Raw genomic sequence first — 22158 nt, forward strand, 5'->3', positions numbered from 1 at the left:
CTTCGCTATTTTCAGTGTTTGCTGAATAGGGGTCGATATTAGAACATTCAAAGTTGTGAAACTTCGATGTTCTAATATAGACCCGTTTATGCATACATATGGGTATTGTGCATGCACATGTTGTGCTTGTGTACTACACTGAGATGTCACGTTGCTTCTGTCAAACCAGATAAACACTGCAGCACATTAATCTGTTTCTTTTGCATTTCAAAAAAAATGCTTCAGGGCTAACAGCTGTGCGATCCTTGCGTGCTAGTGCGTTACAAGTGTTTCCCCGATAATGGAAGAGTACCATGCCAAATTCTGTGTTAGGCATGGTTAATACTTGAAAGGGAGAAAATCTGGAAATGCTGGTTATTGTAGGCTAGTATACTAGGGTTGCTACCTTTTGCATGGTGAAAACTTGAGTGAAATCACACCCCTTGCACTGCCCATAGCTCCACCTCCCTCTACCCATTCAGCCTACTTTCCTGCTCATTTTATGATGTTTGCAGGTATTTCAGTAAGAAGCAGAATGCCTTTGTTTATCTTTTTTTAGCTAGATTTGGGCTCTAGTACATCATGTTAGACAAGATTTTCATAAAATGTTAGTCTGTATTTTTACAAACTCTCTCATTTTGTTTGTACAGCTATACAGAATATCAGATTTTGTACAGTGCTGTCTAGATAATGGGCTATCATTTTGATTTCTGGATAGTCCAGAAAAGTATTGAATAAATGGCAAGGCTAGCACACAGCCATACTACTCTGGTTATGCTTGAGTCAAATAAACTGTTATTGGGTCTTACCTGGTTATTGTGCCACTATTATACATATTATCTTCTGACTCACTTTGTGCAAATACTGTTAAAACAGATGTTTCATTTGAAGTAGCCATTGAAGTAAAGATCATTGCTAATGAAAAAAAATTGACTCAGTGACTAATCATAAGAAAGTTATTGGTTTATTTAAAACTACTACAACAGAAATGATCTAAGGGCGAATATCCTACCTTATTCTAAGGTAGGAAGAGAACAGAATTCATAAGTGTAAAAAGTGAGAGACAGAGGTGGGGGTAGGGGCAAATAATATGTGCAACTTAGGGGACTAGGTACTGGGGTAGGGATAAGTAATAAGTGTAATGCTGGGGAGGGTAGGTCCACCAAAACCAAATCACCTAAAGTTCATTTCACCTAAAACTCATTTCACCTAAAACTCATTTCACTGACAAGCAGTACAATAAGGCAAGTCAAAGGTATATGTCCTTTCCCCCCACTGTAGTGCAATCCTGGTGTTAGTATATATATTAAGGGGTGTGTGGGGGCATCTGGTTTAGTTTTACATTATTTGATAAAAGACAACTAGGTGGGGGCTACACCCCCACACCCCCTAATGTCAGGGGTTGTGCCCTCATCCCCCCTTAATATATATACTAACACCAGGATCGCACTACAGTGGGGAAAAGGACATATACCTTTCAATTGCATTAGAGAAGTACTTGTCAGTGAAATGAGTTTAGGTGAAGTGATACGTACCTATATATATATATATATATATATATATATATATATATATATATATATATATATATCAAAGAAAGAAATAGAACTGCTTTGTACTATAAGCAGCATTTGCTGTTACCACTCTCCATAGATCTACCTGCTTTCCTGCCAGTAAATAAGATAAGAAACAAACAGATACCTGAATGACAAAATGCTATGGAAGAATGGAGGGCTTCCTTCAAAAAAATAATTGGAAATCAGATATTTCCTTCTTTCAGTAGCCTGTAGTCATTACTCATATGAGTAGAGTTTGTTAACAGAGCATTGAGGTTGGTTGCTCACAGATGCTCAGACTGCATAGTAATAGGTCATGGGTTGGCTGCCAATGTCCTGTTAGTATATTTGCATGGGTAAAGGTGAGGGAGCATGCTAATAAATAACATGGATTTTTATTTTTGGTTACATTCTCATTCATTTCAATAAGTAGATGCAGGGTAATTATTTGGCTAATACAATTACCATAGTAACCAAATAATTATCTCACAGATCCAGCTACTGAAAACTATATAAAATATTATTATTGCCATTTTAAAATAAACAAATGCTCTAAACCATGAATACTCTGCATTTGCAGTATCTTATATTACCCTGGTGCCAAGTATTCTTGGCTGCTGCACCACTCTGGACTCTAGGCACAGTCACTGACAGCATGGATGGGGCCTTCCTTGCTAGCATAGAGCCCTAATGAAGTAGCTCAGGGGCCCTGCCTCAGATCCAGCTCTGTAAATGCTTCAGAAATAAAGATAATTATATCTATGCATCTTCTAATATGCAGCCATTTTGGGACATGAAAGAAATATGGATAACACTGAGTACAAATCACTCTGCCTCTTGTAACCAGTATATCATTATATTCCACTGTGTTACAGGATGTGATATTTGTGAAGCATGATTATTTAATTTGCTTTTCAAACTTGCTATACCTTTTCTTGACTGCTTCCCTGAACCCCTTCCACTTGGGTATGTTGATATCTGATGTATGGTAAGTTGTTTATGCCTTTTGACTGGGCCATTCCTGATTGATTCTATCAACTGCATTACAATTTTTTGAAAAGTGCATAAGTAGTTTGAGTAGTAATCTGTACATGTATTATTGAAAGCATCACCCTCCTGTGTAGTTAATATTATCCCAGAGTTATTTTTCATTACTATAAAATCATTTAAGTATTGTTCAGTGCCAAGAAATCACTTACTACATTTAATTCCCTTATATCAATTTTCAAAGTTACAGATCATGAAGTCCCACCATATTTTTATCATTTTTAACTCTTGCATTATTTCAGAAAGTTGCCCCAGTCTGTGTGACACACTGTAAGCTGTTTTTTTACTTAACTTTGTTTACTGGGGTAGTACACTTATTACAACAGAACATTTTCAGGCACAGCCCAGGTGAAAAAATTCACACACAAAAAATAAAATAAAATAACACAGAACTGATTTAAAAACATGGAGTAATCAACACAGAACTGATTTAAAAACATGGAGTAATCACAGAATATGCAAAGTCCAGAAGACAATTAAAACAATTAGCAAATATTATTAAAAGAGGAGAAAAATTAATATGGATTAAACTTAGTAGTAAATATGGGATGTAAGCAGCAGGGAGGAGCAGGGAGTGAAAGTAGATCTGATATAGGTGTGTGAGGACTTGTGTAGTGGAAAAGCACTTATGGTCAAATTTTTGATGGAGGTGGCTTTTGAGTTGTGCTCTGAAAAGTGGAGAAAGAGGATATTTTTAGGTGTGTGTAGTGGGGGGGGGGGTTGCCAGAGTTTGGGTGCAGGAGTGGAGAAGGAGTGGTTGGTACAATGCAGTTTGATTTGGGAGGCCTGGAATGAAAGAGTAAATTGGGAGAAGTTGTGGTGGTTGTGGGGGTGGTTTTATTATGGAGTTTGGCAAAAAGAGGCAAAATGGTACCTGTTTGAAGTAGTTTGAAAAGAAGAGACCCTAGAAGTAGTTGAACTTCGTACGAGAATAGAAACTATCAGACTCTGGACTGTAGAGTGGGTGAGGTTTTTTAATAGACTGTGGGTATGATGTGGAGCCCCATGTTCAAGTTGAAATAGGAAGAATCATTTTCCTATTGCAGTTTTTGCAATTCTGGAGAGAAAAGGGAGATATTTTCCAGGGTCAAAATAAAACAGACTGATCTTTTTTTCTGGTGATTTCAACATGGTTATGGAAGTTAAGTAACTAATTCAGCCATAAACCTAGGTATTGAAAGGATGTAGTTGTTTCTGATGGTGTACCATTGAGAGCTGCAATGTTGTGATTTTTTGAGAGTTTTTTCTGCTTTTGTGAGTTTCCAAATATCATATTTTTGTTTTGGAGGGGTTTAGAAGAAGATCATGCTTGTTTAGCCAAAAATTAAAGGAGTGGAGGTCAGATTGAATATGAGTTTGAATAGTTGAATGCAAGGGATTGGGTCAAAAGATGATTATGTTATCAGCATAAAGAGAGATATGAAGGTTAGGAAAGTCAAAGTGTAGTTTGCTAATAAATACTGAAAACAACAGTGAGGCAAATATGGAGCCTTGGAGCACTCCTTTGGTAAAAGGTACTAGAAGTGATTGGGATGAGCCAAATTTGACCCTGAAATATCTATTTGTTAAGAAATCTTGGAAACAGGTGATAGTGCTGCAGATAACTCCAATTTCTGAGATTCCTAAGGAAATTCTAAATTATCAAGGAACCCCCTTCATGCTGAATGTAATGGAGAAGTTCTGTCAAGTGTTTTAAATTCAAAACATCTGTGCGCATCATCCGTGTTAAGAAAAAACTATGCATCGAGATGGAAAATCCCTATTAAACATTTGCCATAACAGAAGTGGCTTCTCTGGAGTTCAGAACTTTTGAGTTGCTGTATGAAAATACCCTAGGGGTACTTTGGTCATAGTAGAAGAGGTTTGCGAAGGGGCAGATACTACTCCTTTCAAATCAGTGTTGAGGAATGCTCTAGATGTACAAGAGGGAACATCAGCAGTTATTTCCATTGTTAAGGAACATACAGAACATACCCAAAATGACAAAAAAATAGTTGATAAATGGTAAAAAAGCCATACTATAGGTGTTCTGCCCCAGAGACAAGGTACTAGCTCTAGTACCCACTGTGGAGAACACTTTTCTGGCCACATGAAAGACCTATATGTAGTGAAAGAGAAAATAGGGAAGGTTAACTGCAAAATTAGCCAATCACAAAAAAGAAAGCCTGAGCAACTTTATCACATAAATATCCTGAAACTCTAGAAGGGGTCCAAAATATTGCAGGCAGAGGTGCACCCACAGTAACCTATTCCAGTAAATGTTGAGCCTGAAATTAAGGTAGGTGAAGGCTTGTCGGCTCACTAAAAAAAGGAAGTGAAAGAATTTGTCCAAAGAATTAAAGATTTATCATTTACTGTACCAGGCAGAACTAACTTAGTCCAACATGATGTTCTTACCTTACTTGGAGACTTGAAGCAATACAGAGTCCTGGAGGCACCAAGATTCACCATTTGTCAGGAAATAAAAAAAATATATTGTATCTACATTCATTGAGGAATCCAATATTGCCTTGAATAACCCTGTGCTATTGGTGCTTAAGGCAGGTAGTAGTATTAGGCCTTGTAATGAATTCCACCACTTTAACAAAGTGTCATAGTTCAGTTCTTCCCCAATATCCTGGGCAGATAAAGAGTTAGCACATTGAGAGATACTTCTCTACCCTTGATCTGACCAATGGAAGATAGCAAATTCCACTAACAGAGCAAAAGTGATTAAAAGTGTTTATTCGTATTCTCTAAGGCTTAATGAAGCTATAATGTTCTACCATTTGATCTTGCTCCAGACAGATTTAAGAGATTATTGAGAAGGCTGCTAAGACCTCATAGTAGATATGCTGTGCCGACCTAGACAATGTCATGATATTCAGAGAAGACTGAGAGAGTTATCTACATAGCATATAGGCTGTATTATATATGCTACAGTCTGCTGAGTTAATCGGTATTCCAAAAGTATCTGCACTATGTCACTGAGTAGGAAGTGGTGAGGCCACAGAGACAGAAAGATGAAGCTGTAAAAAAGTGTCTCTGAACTCTTATGTGCCAAGTAAAATAATTTCTATGTTTAGCAAGATATTACAGGAAACTTATATATACTTTGCCAGCGTAGCATTCTTTCTCACTGAGCTTATCAAAGTCAAACCATCACATAAGGCAAAGTGGACTGTGGACTGAAGATCCTGACAAGGCCTTTTCTACATTAAAAACACTCTATCTCTGACCCAGTATTATCCACCCCAAATTTCTCCAAACCCTTTGTTCTTTACATCGATCCACCAGAAATTAGTTTGGGAGCAGTTATTTTGCTATAGCACTGGGGTGAAGCATACCCTGTCTGTTTCTTTAACAGAAAACTCAATTTGCATGAGCAGAATTAAGCTGGCATTGAAAAGGAACATTTAGCAATCAAAAGGGCTTTGGAATCCATTAAATATTATTTGCTGAGACATCTCTTTATGTTATTTGCAGACTGTGTTCTTTTGCAGTGGTTGTCCAGGCATAACAATAAACACTTTAAATTGACTAGATGGACTCTAGCCTTATAAACTTTCTGTTTTAGCATTCTTCTTAGGCCTAGCACTCTACACACTAATGAAGACAATGTTTCCAATGTTTCTGTTCTGTCCACAACATTAGCTTGACCCCTTCCCACTCCCATGTTTAAACTGGGAAGGTCATATGCCATGGTAATATGGGGTTGGGTGAATGATGGCCATTATTTTTATCAATAACTGGTAAAAATTTGGCTTTGATCTGTACTCCAGGAAGACAGAGATTACTTTGGAGCAGGAAACCAGCAACAGTTAAAAGGCTCAAGCAGAAATAGAACAGAGCTTATGCTTGAGCCTGTGAAAGACCCACAGTAACTGCATGATGGTCGATAGCTACTGCTGTGTAATAAAAGCACTGTGAAGCATTCTCAGAGGAAGAAATGCAGGCAGAGCCCTATAAACTGACAGATACTGTGTATATCTCTCAACCTCTTAGTGCAAGACACCTGGAGAAAGCCTAAAATAATGGGGGGGGGGTCAAAGGCACAAAAATATGGATAGATTTTAAATGCTGCTCTTATAAACTTAGAAAGTTCCTATAATATGACCTTCTGCATGTAAATATCTCCCTTTCTGCTAGATATGCTTTCTTGGATTTTGATCAATTAATTTCATACATGTCCTTTCTTTCTCCTGTTTACATAGCACAGTTCTCAGTTTTGTTTCTTTTGTGAACTTGTCCATAACTGTAAGCTTGTTCACTCCTACCACACCAACAGTGCTGTATTCCTTTCACTTTTGCAGCACTAGTTGTGTCATCTTCCTTGTTTCATTCAGCCTAAAGTGCTTGAAAGGCTGACCACACAAAGCACTATTGCATCAAATACCAGTTTTGCAGATGAGATAAGGCAAAAGAAATAAAATGAAATAAACAGAATTTGTGAATTGAAAAGTATATGAGACTGCTGTTTAGTCACAGCTGTAGCTTTCTTTCAGGTACTATTTAGTTTTTGATATCCTAAAACACAAGAACCTTCACTTGTATTGATTTGATTTTCTGATTTTACCTACTGTGAAACTTATATTTACATAATTATTTATTCCCAAATGACTACTCACTTCTAGTTGTAAAATTCTATCTCAGTCTTAACTTAAAACTCTAGAAAAATGATGTTCCCTATCTCGGACTTTTATCATTCCATTACTAAATTCTAGAGGTCACTGCAGTGGTGGTGCTGTGGTAGTGTTGTTGCCTCACAGTAAGATGTTGTCCTGTTTTATTCTCAGCTATAGCGTCTTCTGTGTTAAGACATGCATGAATGGGCGTACCTTCATTGAAGGTTGTGCGTCAGGGCCAACAACTCGGCACGTAAAAATCTACTGCCAATCATTAGCAGACTGGAGTTCCACTGTGGCGACCCCCTAACTGAGAAAAGCTGAAAGACACAACTAAATTCTAGAGGTCAGCTCCTTGTAGGGCAACTAAAATGACCTGTTGCAGGCTAGGCATTTAACTGATCATCTGGCCAATCCATATACATCATTAACAGTAATGGCAAAAGATACTTTCCATTGCATTCTTATCCTTTCTTTTCTGTCTCTCAATTGGAGCAGAGGTCTGTTTTCAAACCTACAAGATTCTGCTGCCATGTTTAGTTAATGACTTTATGAACAATACCTCCCATCGTTTCTTAATATTTTGTTCCTAAGTTAAGTGCTTGCTTATATAAAATACCTCACTCTTTTTAGTTCTGTCCTCCACATTTCTCTTGTAATCCAGGTACAGGGCTAGGCTTACATGTCAGTTATGCTTCTCTGACTAGCATGTTTCTGTGACTGCTACAATACAAAGTGTTTTTCCATCAACTAAAGTTTCAGCTGGCTAGGTAGAGAGCCACTAATTTTAAAAGAACAATACAGATTTAAAGGGACTAGATATATAGATAGATAGATAGATAGATAGATAGATAGATAGATAGATAGATAGATAGATAGATAGATACAGGTCTCTATCAGTTGATCGAGTTTTCAGAAACTCAAAATTCATACGTTTGAGATCATATGATTGAGTTTTTGTAAACTCGAGCCTTTTGAATGGAGATCGTGGTACAGTGAGGATCAGGAAATTTATCTTTTTCCTCACTGTAGTGCGATATTGGAGTTGATATATATAATTTGCAAGGGGTGTGGGGCCACAGCCTCGCACATGGGAGGTGCAGGGGGGCTTCCCCACAAAAAATATAAAAAAGGTAGATTTTTTTTTTTTTTTATGTTCTTGGAAACTCAATCATATAGCCTCGACAGCATGGATTTCGATTTTCTAAAAACTCAGTCATCTGACATAGGCTCATATATATACATACATACACATATGTATATGGGTTCCATCATTATGGTCAGCTATGCATTTGGTCAACAGCTACCTAATAGTTGATTTATTATAGGTTCATAGGTAGATTCATAGGTAGGTACTATGCTATTGGCCCTAGGGATTATATAAGCCTAGCCAAAAAGGTACCCTGGCTTTCGCCACCCAAGAAAATTATTTTCCTGTGCCCCTGTCGAGCAGAGCCACAGAGGTGATCCCCGGGGTGAATTTCCTATTTCCCATCCAATCATCAAGATTTTTCTTGAAGAGTGCTTGTGTTAATGAGGAGCTTTGTTTGATATAGATATGTAGTTTGTTCCAGAGTATGTGAAGTCTCTGGGACAGGAATCTATCCCTCCAGCATGTTCTGCTTATTGTAGTGACAAGGTTTAGGTCCCTAGAGTGTGTAGGTCAGAGGGATTGGGATTTCTTTAAGTGGAACATGTTCAACAGCTCTGAGTTTGACATAGCTTTGTATGTTAGGCAGAGATCGCCTCTGAGTAGGCGATATGCAACGGAGTAAAGCTGGAGTTTTTTGAGACGGTCTGTGTAGGGCATCTGTTTGAGACCTGTAATCCTTATTGTGAGGTATTTCTGCAGCCTTTCCAGTTATTGTAGATGTCTTGTGAGGTACATACCAAAAGGGGCATTGTACTCTATAATGGGTGTAATGAGTGATGAGTAGAGGGGAACAATGACCTCTTTTTTCCTGGATGAGAAACGTTTTGTGATGAGGTGTGCCACATAGAAGGATTTCCTGACTACTGTGGTGATGTGATTATCAATGGAGAGACTACTGTAAGGCCAAGTGGCACAGTGGTTAAGGTGTTTGCCTTTCAACCTATGAACCTGTCCACCTGTGTCCTAAGGTCTCTTATCACACTTTCAGTGTTAAGTAGACTACCACCTATGTGGTAGCTCGTGGGTATAGAGTTTTTGCCAAAGGGGATGAAAATGCACTTTTTGGCATTGAGCTTGGGGCCATGGCTTTGACACCAAGCATCTGTCTCAGTGAGGCCCTTTTGTAGGATGTCCACATCATTAGGAGTTTTGATTATAGCTCCTAGTTTGCAGTCATCTGCGAACTTCATTACCCAAAGACCTTCTGTGTTAGCCTGTACTTCAGAAAAGTAGATGCCAAACAGGAGAGACCCAGGACTGAACCCTGTGGTACTCCATTTGTCACTGGTCTGAAGTTGAATTTGGAGTCTGCTACTTTCACAGTGTAGGTTCTGTCAGTGAGCCAGTTGGCAACCCATCTTGTGACATAGGGATTTATACCTAGTTTAGTGAGTTTATCTATAATTCCAGAGTGGGGGATGGTGTCAAAAGCCTTGATGAGCTCAAGATAGGCTGTGTGAACAACCTTACCCTTGTCTATGGCTTTTTTGACTGCTTCAAAGAAGTCTACCAGGTTTAGGAGACATGATCTGCCTTTTACAAACCCGAACTGGGTGGGGTCCAGAGTTTGGAGATTACCAATTTCTTTGTTTATCAGTTCCATGATGATATGTAACATGGCCTTGCAGACCAGGCTCATTAGGCTAATGGGGCGGTAATTCCCAGGTCTGTAGTGGCTCCCCCTTTGTGGAGTGGGATAACTGTTGTTGTGTGCCATTAAGTGGGCACAAAGCCTGAGGTGAGGCTATGATTGAACATGGTGCTTAGGTGGGGTGCCAGTTCATTCTGTAGAACACAGCCTCGGATGTTGTCAGGTCCCATGGATGCTGTGTTCTTGGCCTTGAAGAGTGTGGCTTTTACCTGTGCAGCCGTGATTGCAGGAACTTTGCATTCTTCCGGTATAGAGATGGGCCCTTTAGGGGGTGAGGGAGAGGGGGGGGTAAAGTTAGCACTGAACCTATCTGCCAGGATGTTGGCAATATCAGTTGGTTCTGTATATTTAGTGCCATTGTGCTGTAACTCAGAGCAGATATGAGTGTTGCCATTGAGATTCTTGACATAGCTATAGAATGCTTTGTGATTGTCTTTAGAATCAGTGGCGATTTTGTTTTTGTAACTAGCTTTGGAGGATTTTATGAGGGATCTCAGCTTCTTACTGAGGCAGACCAGAGAGTTCCTCCAATCATGGGATTTTACTTGTTTTTACAACAGTTTCTTTCTTCTGTTGTAGAGTTTGTTTATGGCAGGGAACCACCAGATTGGCTTCCTTTTTTGAAGGATAGCATCTTTGTTCTGTTAGGGATAGCACGGTCCATGCACTCATGTAAGTGCTTATAAAGTGCATTTGTGTAGGATTCAGCAGTCATTCCTCTATTGTCCATCTGCATGGGTGTTGTGAAGTTTGTTACTTCTGTCTTTAGAAGCGTGAAGTTGGCTTTGGAGAAATTTTTTACGGTGGTTTCCCTAATGGGGTGTGGGGGCAGGATGTCTAGAGTGATTAGCTTGTGGTCAGACCTGACCAATGAGGAATTGACCTCTGGTTTGGAACACCGGTCACCCATGTTGGTAATGACCAGGTCAAGGATATTGCTGCCCCTGGTGGGGCCGTGGATAAGTTGATCCAAGGCGCTGGAATTTCTGAATTCCAGAAAATGTTGAGCAAAAGAGTTGGTACATGAGTAGTTTTCCCAGTTAATGGTGGGGTAGTTGAAATCACCCATTATTAGGGTGTTTGGTTGTACCCTAATATTTTCCAGTCTGGATTAGTGCTCAGGTTATACAAGCAAAGCTAGATTCAGCAGGTCTGAATTTAGTCTATGCTACAGCAAACAAGACGTGCCAATTTCAGAAAGAAACAATTCATATAAGCAGGCACAATAAGCCTTTAACCAGAAACTCCCAGCTCAGAAGGGCAAAATCTATCCTCTCCTCCCACAAGGATGCAGACCACTCCTTCTTAATGTAAAATAACTGGCCCGAAGCCCAAGTGCTTAAACCAGAACCAATACACTTTTAAAATAACAGATACTAAGCCTTCAATCAGCAACTCCCAACTTAGAAGGATGTAAGCTACCTTTCCTGCCACAACAGTGCAGCCCACAAACCTTCTTAATGTAAAACAACTGGTCTGAAGCCCAAGTGCTTCAACCAAAGGCTTAGAATAACAGTTACAATTTAATCAGGCTACTAACAAGCAGTAATAAATGCAGCAGAATAAATGCAATTAAGTACTTTCAAGAACAAGCACAAAAGCAAACTAAAGTAATAAAGTAGGAAAAAACACAAATACAGTAAAAGCAGATGCATAAAGTGCAATTTTTTATATATAACAACAGAAAATGAGCAAATTGATTTAAACAAATTAGCCAATTAACTAGTAAAAAAGCTCAAAACTGAGCCCTGCTCCAGCAGTCTTCAATCAGACAAGTTCTAACTGCACACTCCTGCCACTAGGGTGGAGAGGAACCTTCTCCAAAAAAGATGCCCTGGACTACTGCTCAAGTTATACAAACAAAGCTAGATTCAGCATGCCTGAATCTAATCTATGCTACAGCAAACAAGGCGCACCAATTTCAGAAAGAAACAGTTCAAATAAGCAGGCACAATAAGCCTTTAACCAGAAATTCCCAGCTCAGAATGGCAGAATCTACCCTCTCCTGCCACAAGAGTGCAGACCACAGACCTTCTTAATGAAAAATAACTGGCCTGAAGCCCAATTGCTTAAACCAGAACTAATACACTTTTAGAATAACAGACACTAACCCTTCAATCAGCAATTCCCAGCTTAAAATGATGCAAGCAACTTGTCCTGCCACAACAGTACAGACCACAAACCTTCTTAATGTAAAACAATTGGTCTGAAGCCCAAGTGCTTAAACCACAAGGCTCAGAATAACAGTTACAATTTAATCAGGCTACTACCAAGCAGTAATAACTGCAGCATAATAAATACAATTGAGTACTTTTAAGAAGAGGCAAAAGCAAAATAAAGTGCATTTTTTTAGAAAAGTGCAAGGAGAGAGGAAGGAGGAGCAGAAGAAAAATTCAAGGTTAAGAACCTTAGTGAACTGGCCTTCTCACATGTTCTCTCTGTATTAAGTAGAGTAAACACGAGACTGGAAGGGGTGTCCCAGATCAAATTTACAATAGTGGTGGAGAACTGCAAAGTCACCAACTATAACAAAAACAGTCTTAGGACAGATGAGAAACAGAAACAATGCCAGAAAATATATAAAATAATTCAGTCAGGCAAAAAAATAATTCAGTCAGGCAAAATTAAGAAAATGCAGAACTCTGAAAGGTTAAAATGCCAAGAAATATACTTATCACATTCAATGACAGTAAATGGAACAGCAGTACGTTCATAGTTTGCATCTTTATTGTGATTGGTGCTATTAACTCCTTATCTAAGTACAAAGTCACTTTATATCTGGCTGTTAATCACTGTGCTAGGTATAGTGTCAAGTAATGAAGCCGGTGTCAGGTCCTGCATATAATGAAATAGATAGCAGTGGACTATGCTGTGTAAAATGCTGTGACTGGCGAGGGGAAGAGACTGATGGTTAACAGAATTCAAAAACAGAAGTCTGCTGCTAAGGTAAGAGGTGCAACTTGACATCAGGCTTAAGGTCTTCAATATCTCACAATCTAGACATACTCAGATCTGCAGAAAATATGAAAAGTTTGTTTTTCATGTCATTGATTGACACACCAAAAACTAAGTACTCTATGTAGGGCAAAGGCCTATCTGTCTAGCACTGCAAGATGTCATATCAGCACTCTCTTCCTACTATACTACTTACTACATTTCAACTACCTATTCTCCTTCACTCAGCACCAGTACTGGCAAACATCCAACTAACTCAACTAAATGAACTTGGGCAGTGCTATAACAAGGTCACAAAACTTGCAGCCAACCTCCCCCATGAATCACATCAGTGCTTGATCCTCAGACACCTCCAGTGGCTTGAATTATCTCACCAAATCACATACTCCCATCTCCTATTATCTACAATCTAATAAACAAACCAAATGACTGTCCATCTCTAGCTAACCTTGTAGAGCCATACAACCCACCCAGAAGCTTATGTTAAACTGACAAAGACCTTCTACACATTTCAAAACTTAATAACTCTGCAGACTGTTTCCTGTACTCCCTTCCAGTGTGAAGAACCTGGAACTCCATCCTCTGAACAGTGAGACAGGACTGCTCATTAATATCATTCAAACTACAGCTAAAGTCTCATTTACTCAACTTCTGGCTCTGCAAATGTGCTGCACCAGATTAGCACATCACTCTTCTTCAGCCTCATCACCGCTCAAACCCCTCCATATCTCCCTCCATCTCTACTGTAACTCACCCCCCCTTGTTATACTCCTTCACTCTCATCTATCCTTGTCTTTTACTTCTCAGCTCTAGCTCTCTCACCACTATACCACTTGTAAGACATGTTACATAACAACAATATGGCTGTCTGCATACTTTACCAAATGTGAAATGCAGTTCTCCCTCTTTTGAAAAATGTTAAGACTATTGTATATTACTGCCTTTCAAATGTTAGTGTCACTCTGTCTATTACTGCTGTTTGTACAATGCAGCCTTACTCCCCTGGCCTCAGCTGAAAATGGGTCCTGTGCTCAATTGAACTTTCCCCAGTAAATTAAATAAATAGATAAATAAATCTAAAAACAGAAACTCAAAATATCAAAGGAAGAACAACCATTCTCCTTTTGCAGTCTGTTAACTTAAACAAATAGACAAACTTTCTTTGAATAGTGACACTGTTAGGGAACATTTTTTTAAGGTAATGTGCAGGGTTGGGTTATGGAGGGGAAGGGTTAGGGTTATGGTTAGCACATGTGTAAGGGGGAGTGAGAACCTTGCTCTCCTGCTCCATGTTACTTGTGTGCTAACCTTAACTCTGCCCCTGTCCCTGACTTCAGCTCTGCACATTAACTTATGAAAAACTTTTTCTCTTATAATACCACTGCACAAGACACAGCTTCACTACCTATACAGCACAGATATGATTATCACTAAAACTATTTCCTTACTTAATCCTTACTCTAACCCTAACCCTCAAGCACTTGCACAGATGCTCCTACCCAAAGATCCACTTGCCTTAACTGAAAACACAGCTTATGCTTAGCAACAGTAACACTTCGATATTCCTAAATTTGGCAAACTCTGCATTTTACAAAAATAGCTTTCTATGTAAGAACACAGCAGAGTTCAGTCTCTTGATGAAATCAATACTAAACGGACTAAACTGCGAGTGTACATGTCTGTGTGTGTGTGTGTGTGTGTGTGTGTGTGTGTGTGTGTGTGTGTGTGTGTATTTAGGTATGTGTGGTGTGTGTGTGTGTGTGTGTGTGTGTGTGTGTGTGTGTGTGTGTGTGTGTGTGTGTGTGTGTGTGTGTGTGTGTGTGTGTGTGTATGTTGTTGTGTCTTTTCGGCTTTTCCCGGTTAGGGGCCGCCACAGCGGAACTCCGGTCCGCTAATGATTGGCAGTAGATTTTTACGTGCCGAGTTGCCGGCCCTGACACACAACCTTCAACGAAGGTACGCCCATTCACGCATGTCTCCACACGGAAGACGCTCTAGCTGAGAATCGAACAGGGCAACGTCTTACTGTGAGGCAACAACGCTACCGCAGCACCACCACACACACAACATATATATATATATATATATATATATATATATATATATATATATATATATATATATGTATATATATAAATATATATATATATATATATATATATATATATATATATATATTTTTTTTTTTTTTGCTTAAAAAGACACCATTAAGTGACTGTATATTAATATCTGTTGTTGATAGCAATGCACAGTGTAGAAGATTCTGACATGTCATTTTTATTAAAATGCAAATGTCTTGTGTTTTAAGACTGGCAGAACCACAATAAGTTTCTCTCATATAGTCTGAGCAAGTGCTTTATAGGCAATAAAGTGACCATAGAACTGCGCAGTGGTAAGAATAGTTTTGCATGTCACATTGTACAGAAATCTAGGTTATAGTCTCAATTAGCTTAGTATGAGGTGGATATTCAGCTAAAATGCTAAAGAAAACTTTCCACATTCCGTAAAGGAAAAAAACAATTGGTCTCCTAGCAATACAATTCAAAAGAAAGAGAATTGAAAGTTAGTGAATTATTTCTTTTATCGAGTGATTCAAGAATGGAAACTGATTCTTCTATGTTGACTGTTAAATCTAGATATGTAATTAATGCATTATGCATTGTATTTGTCTAGGGTGTCATAGTCTTTTATGACACTCCATGACTGCTGTGAAGAGAAATAAATTCTGGGTATGGTAACAACTGCTGGATAAATTCAGTACAAAGTAACTATACTTGAGATAAATCTGTTGGATATATTTACACCCTGTTAACAGGGTGTAAATCATTTCATTAAAGACTCAGAAGGGCAGCTGGCAATTATTGCATAATTATGTTGCATGGCCACTGTCTGTCTACTTTAAAGATTTGTTCAGTCTGTCTACTTTAAAGATTTGTTCAGTATGCTTGTAAGGGACAAGAAAGGAAAATGCTAATGGAAATTGTTTAACAGACTGATATAAATGTATTTTACAAGATTACACAGAGTAAGTGATTTGCTTTCTTGTATCTATGCATCTGTACATTATAGAGCCATATTCTGTTCCATGCTCATTTAATACTTATTTAAGCCAGTGGGACTAAGGGGCAGTTTACATCTAACCTTGCCTCATGCAGGCTGAAATTCTATTTCTGTATGGACTCATGTGAGTGACTGAGTGTGTGTGTCTGTGTGTATATGTGTTTGTCTTGTGTTTTCTGCATTGGACTGGTGTGTCCCCCCCAGCCTCAGGATTACTTTATCTGCCTTGTGTCCATTGCATACCTTGATAAGCTTTGGCTCCCACATGACCCAGAATGGAATTAAGCAGGTAATGAATGATTGAATGAATGCTCTGGTGTAAGGTTTCTCCATGTTTTAAAAGCTTTCACCTCACATATCCCTTCCAAGTTAACATCAAATGGTAACAACTATACAGCATTGTAACAGCTGAGTTGTGGATAAAGCAGTATTGTTGCAGTAAAAAAGTGAATGTATAGAAACTATCATTTGGTTTAATAGATTTTAATTCCTTTGAGGAAATGTAGCTTGGTTATTACATAACAAAATGTAAATAAGATTTGAACATTTTTTTAAATACAGTCCTAAGCTAGCTAACGTAGCCTTGAGTCCTGGCTAGGGTGTCTTATACATGGAGTTTGTATGCCATCCATGGCCCTCCATGTGTCTGCTTATTTTTTTCTCTGGTTGCTAAGTTCCACCCTTATCACAAAGATGTGCAGGTGGATGAAGGGGTATGCTGAAACTTGTCCCAAGTTGCATGTGCGGTGTGATTGTGAATGGGTCTGTTTTCTGTCATGAACTGGCCCCATGGTTAGAATGATTTCCTGCCTTAATGCACATTAGCTTGAGGGATAGTTTCTAGCTTTTCATGACCATGAACTGGATATACCTGGTACTGAAAAGGGAAGACAGGACAAGCATTCTAACATTTTAGCTAGTAAAATGACTAACAGTAAGACCTCAGTGGAAAAGTTAAACAGTATTAGTAGTGGTCAGTCCAAGACTTGGAATTTCTAAACTCTACAAAAATAAACTGCAAGCAAAATTAGCACCACTTCTGTTTTGACATTGTGTGTTTTTTGTTTTCGTATGCAGGAACTCTGCAAAGAATTGCACCAAAAGGCACATATTGTTGATGAGGAGCGTTATGACATTGAAGCTAAAGTTAACCATAATGCTGCACAGGTACGCTTTCACTGATTTATATTACATTACAGACCAGACATGGTAGCTTCTCTCATTTTGGAGACAATGGGCATAACAGGTTTTGCTGCATATTGATTTCTGACTTAGTCTGTTGAAATTCTTGTGTAACAGCACAGATAATTATAAGATTTTATCAATGTGTTTTTTTTTCACTATTTATCTTAATGCCTTTTTTGTGCGAATTGAAACATTTGCTGCATATCAGGTCTCATAAAAAGCACGAGTTAAGATTATTTATGAAAATACTTATTTGTTCTAAATTAATACAGTTTCTTGTGCTTATAAGTGAGCTTTTGAATTTTCAGTGTCATGGTTTAGTTAGGAAGGTCAGGTTTGACTACTAGGTCTTCAATGAAGCCACAGTGCTTTCTTGCTCTGTTCAGGAAAAAGGTTTCACATCTAGCTAATACAGACCTTTATGGCAGGTGGGGTGGGATGAGGAGGTAAGCTTTTGTGTATAGAATGTCAAGATGATGTTGCAACAGGTAATGCTGAAGATTATCAAAGAGCATCTGTTTGCTTTCACAACAAAAGTAGGTATATTTCTCATCTGCTGGTGTCAAATATGTCAGATGTCCTTGGTAATAAACATGCAATCCTCCGCACTGTTCATCGAATCTTCCATCTGTGTTCTAAGGTCACAAATCAGTGGTGTCACATGAATCTCTTACTTGATATAGATGCCTCCTCCTAGTGGGTCATTACCCATGTCTACTCTGCATGACACATGTCCAGAACATGTCTCAATTACTCCAGGAATTAATTTAGGTCCATAACAGTAGAGCTACACATAGACTTTATCTCAAGTGCATAACTTCTCAAACTGGTGTTTATATCAAAAGTGAGTTATTAACCCAACTTTTCCTTTCAGATTTATTGCTTTTAAATGTGGTAGAAGCAGCTTAAATGAGGATCTCACTCTTCATAGCATATGTGTTTCTGCTGGAGACAACCCTGACATCACCTAAGGAGTAATTATGCAGTTGAAAAAAAAAAAAACTTAACAGTTTTATTTACGCAGCCTTATGTTTTATTTTCTTCACCCTTTCCTTCAAAATCTGTACATCCCCTCACTGATAGGCCATTAGATGCTTCATGAAGCAGAACAGACATTGCATGATAAATTTCATTACCTCTAATTAAAATTTGCAACTTTCACATAACTCTAGTTAATTTATTACAGGCCAACCTTTAAATACATATGTGTGAATCTTTGACAAAACAGCATTACATTTCATTTGTCTGACTTTCAAAGGTGATAGCTAGCCTATTTAGCCTTCTTTTCAAGTGTATTTAACATTCTTCCTCCCCTCTATTGCTCCTTTCCCCCTTCACCTTTCTCACCTTGGATCTTGCCATCTTGAATGACTTAGTGGATTTCCTCTTCACTTATTTCAGCAGTATATTCAAAGGATCACAACAGACTCTATGAAGACATATACACAGATACAAGGAGAAGGTGGTCATTATAAACTGCTGTCTCTGTCCCCTCATTCTTCACCTGTAGTTTCTGTTCAGGGTGATCAGCTTCTCATCTCTCTGAGAAGATCTTGTGCATCTCATTGTGAAATGAGCTCCTCGTCATCAGTCCCCAGGTATATCCTCTCACATCCTTCCCTGATGGCCTTCATCTGGACTTCCTCCAGTACTCCATTATTCCCTTCCTTTTACATTCCCCACAATTACACAGAGTGCTCAAGGTGCAGTCTGACAAGGTCCTGGTAGAGTGGTAGCTTTATGTTTTTACTACTGAAGTATGTCTCCTCATATGGTAACATCCTAGCATTCTGTCTGCTTTGTTTCAGTGCCCCCTCATTCTGATCCTGGTAATCCAATCTGGCTGGGATCAGCACCCCCAAATCCTTCTGCTGCTCCATTGCCATTAGTTCTATTTTCGCCAACTGTTACTTCACATCAGGATTGCTGTTAACCCAAATGCAGCAATTTTAATTTGTCTTCAATGAACCTTAATGGTCACCTATCTTCCCACTAGTTCAGCCTTTCCAAACCCTTCCTTAGTCTCTTACCTCCACCTTGCAGTACCGCACATCATTTATTGGCAATGTAGAGACATTCTTCAGATATATTTGAGACAAACACTGAACGGTAATAGACTCAGGATGTACTCTTTTGGTACTCCATTAGTCTCTTCCTTTATTGTGACATTGACCACCTTACCACAACCCTCTATGCACTACCCTTGCACAATGTGGACGTCTAGCTACTCACTCTCAGACCTACTCCCTACCTATTACAGCTTTCATCTCAGTCCTGTGTTCAGGACTGAGTAAATGGATTTGTTGAAGTCCATGTTGACAAAATCTATCGTCTCTCCCTTGCCAATCTATAAACCAATTTTGAAACTGAGAGTTTTGACTAACAGTTCCTTCTGGTCATTAACCATTTATTTTCTAGAACCAGTTATGCTCTAATAAATTAGCCAACTTTTCCCTCAGGGTTCTGTCTAGGACTTTACTCTGCCACAACTGTTATGCTAATTGGACTGTATTTTTTATGCTCCTATTTGTATGAGGTTACCTCACTTGCCATCTTCCATTCTCTAGGCACTTTGGAATGTTCCTGTAATTCCTGTGATATCCCTGACCTGATCCTTACCAACCAACCCTAGCTATACTCCACCACTCATCTCCTTATCTATGGTTAAATCTGACCACAATATTACCTTCTCTATCAGGCTTAATGGTACCATTTCATCACCATATAAAAGTATCTTTAGGGACTTCTCCAGGGAAAGCCTACTTCAACTTGTAAAAGACCTACCACATTCACCTCCATTTTTTCCAGTATCTAAACAGCTGTACATAAAAGTCTGTACCCATCTGTTCTAAATATAATGGTAAATGCAGGATTAAGTCTCTGGTGGAGCTCCCATATTAGTATATTGCATAACAAAAGAAGGGAAATATTGAAAAGTTGTAAGACATCCCTATCCCTCTACTCACAACTAAATTGAAACAAGCCAGCAAGGAAGTTTGAGATGATTAGAATATGTAAAGCAGAGTACAAGCTTAAGGTTGCTACAGATGCCAAAGGAAACTAAATAGCTTTCTACAGTAATATGAGTAAATGAAGGAATAATGCTCAACAAAGCACTGAGCTCATCCATAATAATGTAACACATCCAGATCCCAAGGATATTCATGCATAATAATGTAACACATTCAGATCCCAAGGATATTCATCAATAATAATGTAACTCATTCAAATCCCAAGGATATAGCTGATATATTAGCAGACAAATTTAGTGCTAACTTTACCCAGCCTACCCACTTCTTGCCCCCACTATCCCTGAAATTTTAGTTTTCCCTGTTATCACTTTGGAACAAGTCTTAGAATCCATGTCGAAGGCTAAGAATAATGTTTCTATGAGACCAGACAATATACCAGTTTACATTCTTATCAGTACCAAGTAAGTATTATCCAAACCTTTTCTTAAACTACTAAACCCCAGCCTATCCACAGGGTTTGCTACTGATGCCTGAGGAACAGTCTCTGTGACTCCTCTACACAAGGGTGGCCCCTCTAATTAAAGAGTCATCGGTGTCACCTTATATGCAAAGCCATAACAGACCTCATTTATACAGACACTGGCAACTTAACTGATCTACACCAAGTCTATGTCAGAATACTGAAAGTTCAAAATATTGAAAATCAAAATATCTAGAAACTATTTTTAATGTGGGGGCAAATCCCCCTGCACCCATCATGTGGGGGCTGCACCTCCCTCATACCCTGCTAATTATATATACCAACTCCAAGATCACACAACAGTGGAGAAGGGGCAAATTCCAATTTCAATATTTTGAGTCTTAGCTATTTTGATTTTCAGTCTTTTGAACTTTCAATCTTCTGAAGAGGACCTTCTACACCACATCTCAGTTTGGTTTTGTGAAGGGCAGATCCTGTCTCCTGAACCTAGTAAACATCTTTGAAAAGGTTACAGAGGTTGTGGACATGGTCAGTCTGTGCATACCGCTTATCTTGACCTGCCCAAGGCTTTTGACACTATCCCCCATCCTGGTATTATTGAAAAGTTAGACAAACTTATTGTAATTTCATACATTGCCGAATACATTGCAAGTGGCTACCATCTAAGAACATAAAATTGTGGGTTGCTGAATGGGATCTGTATTGGGTCTTCTCCTGACTGGCCTCCCCTCCTCTCTTTTCTTCTCTACCCTCCTCAGTTTTGTTTCTTTCACTGTTTTGAGATCAAGTATGTACTTTTTGTACAATTGTGTATATTTAATGAACTGCTTATAGTAAAAGTGTTCCTTTTAAATTTTCTTTCCTTTTTTTGTAAGATCTGATCTTAGCTGTTAACTTAAAATAGTAAATTTTATTATGTAATGTACTTAGTATATAGTGGAGCTTTTCTCGGGCGGCCTGCTGAAAATGGACATTGTATCCAGCCAGACTAGCCCGGTCAACAAATGTAAAATAAAATAAAATAAATAAATTTATTTTGCAGACATCTAATCCATTATTCCTGGTTGTAGAACAATCTAGCCATAAACACTTTTCTGCTATGTCAGTCTGCAATGTAAAGAACTGCAAAATGTTTCATATAGAAAGGGGTGAGACATGACAACCTCTCTCAAGGAATGCCTTTCACTTCTCCTAGTCTGTGAGCAATACTGATGATTGATACCTACATCTTTGGCTGGCCAGTGTAAAAACAGCTCAGTATGAGGCGATGCATTCTTCATGTTGTATAACATCACTACCTAATGGATGTGTTCAGATCCGTATGTTTTATGGAATAAGTAACTGAATGCATCAGTATTAAAATGACATCTGCCTGGTCAGAAGAGAATTGGGTACTCGTATACTGTCAGCAGCAAAGCCAAATTCTTTATGTTCAGTGAGACAGTTTGTGGAACAGGCTTTGTTTCATTAAACAATGAAATGTGTCATTTCTGATCTGTGTATATAATAAAAACA

General features: G+C 38.6%; 1 protein-coding gene across 4 annotated transcripts in view; it reads left to right on the plus strand.

Moving 5' to 3' along the window:
* LOC122815720 (troponin I, slow skeletal muscle-like) overlaps positions 1-22158 on the plus strand; it is a 302343-nt gene that overhangs the window by 211217 nt on the left and 68968 nt on the right. For all 4 annotated transcript variants that reach the window (XM_044088469.1, XM_044088471.1, XM_044088468.1 and 1 more), the window contains exon 7: positions 17083-17172. In XM_044088469.1, coding sequence (XP_043944404.1) covers positions 17083-17172 — 90 coding nt within the window. The remainder of the gene's footprint in view (positions 1-17082; positions 17173-22158) is intronic.

The sequence above is a fragment of the Protopterus annectens genome, chromosome 11.part0 (assembly GCF_019279795.1).
Source record: "Protopterus annectens isolate FY-2018-M chromosome 11.part0, PAN1.0, whole genome shotgun sequence".
Lineage (NCBI taxonomy): Eukaryota > Metazoa > Chordata > Ceratodontiformes > Protopteridae > Protopterus > Protopterus annectens.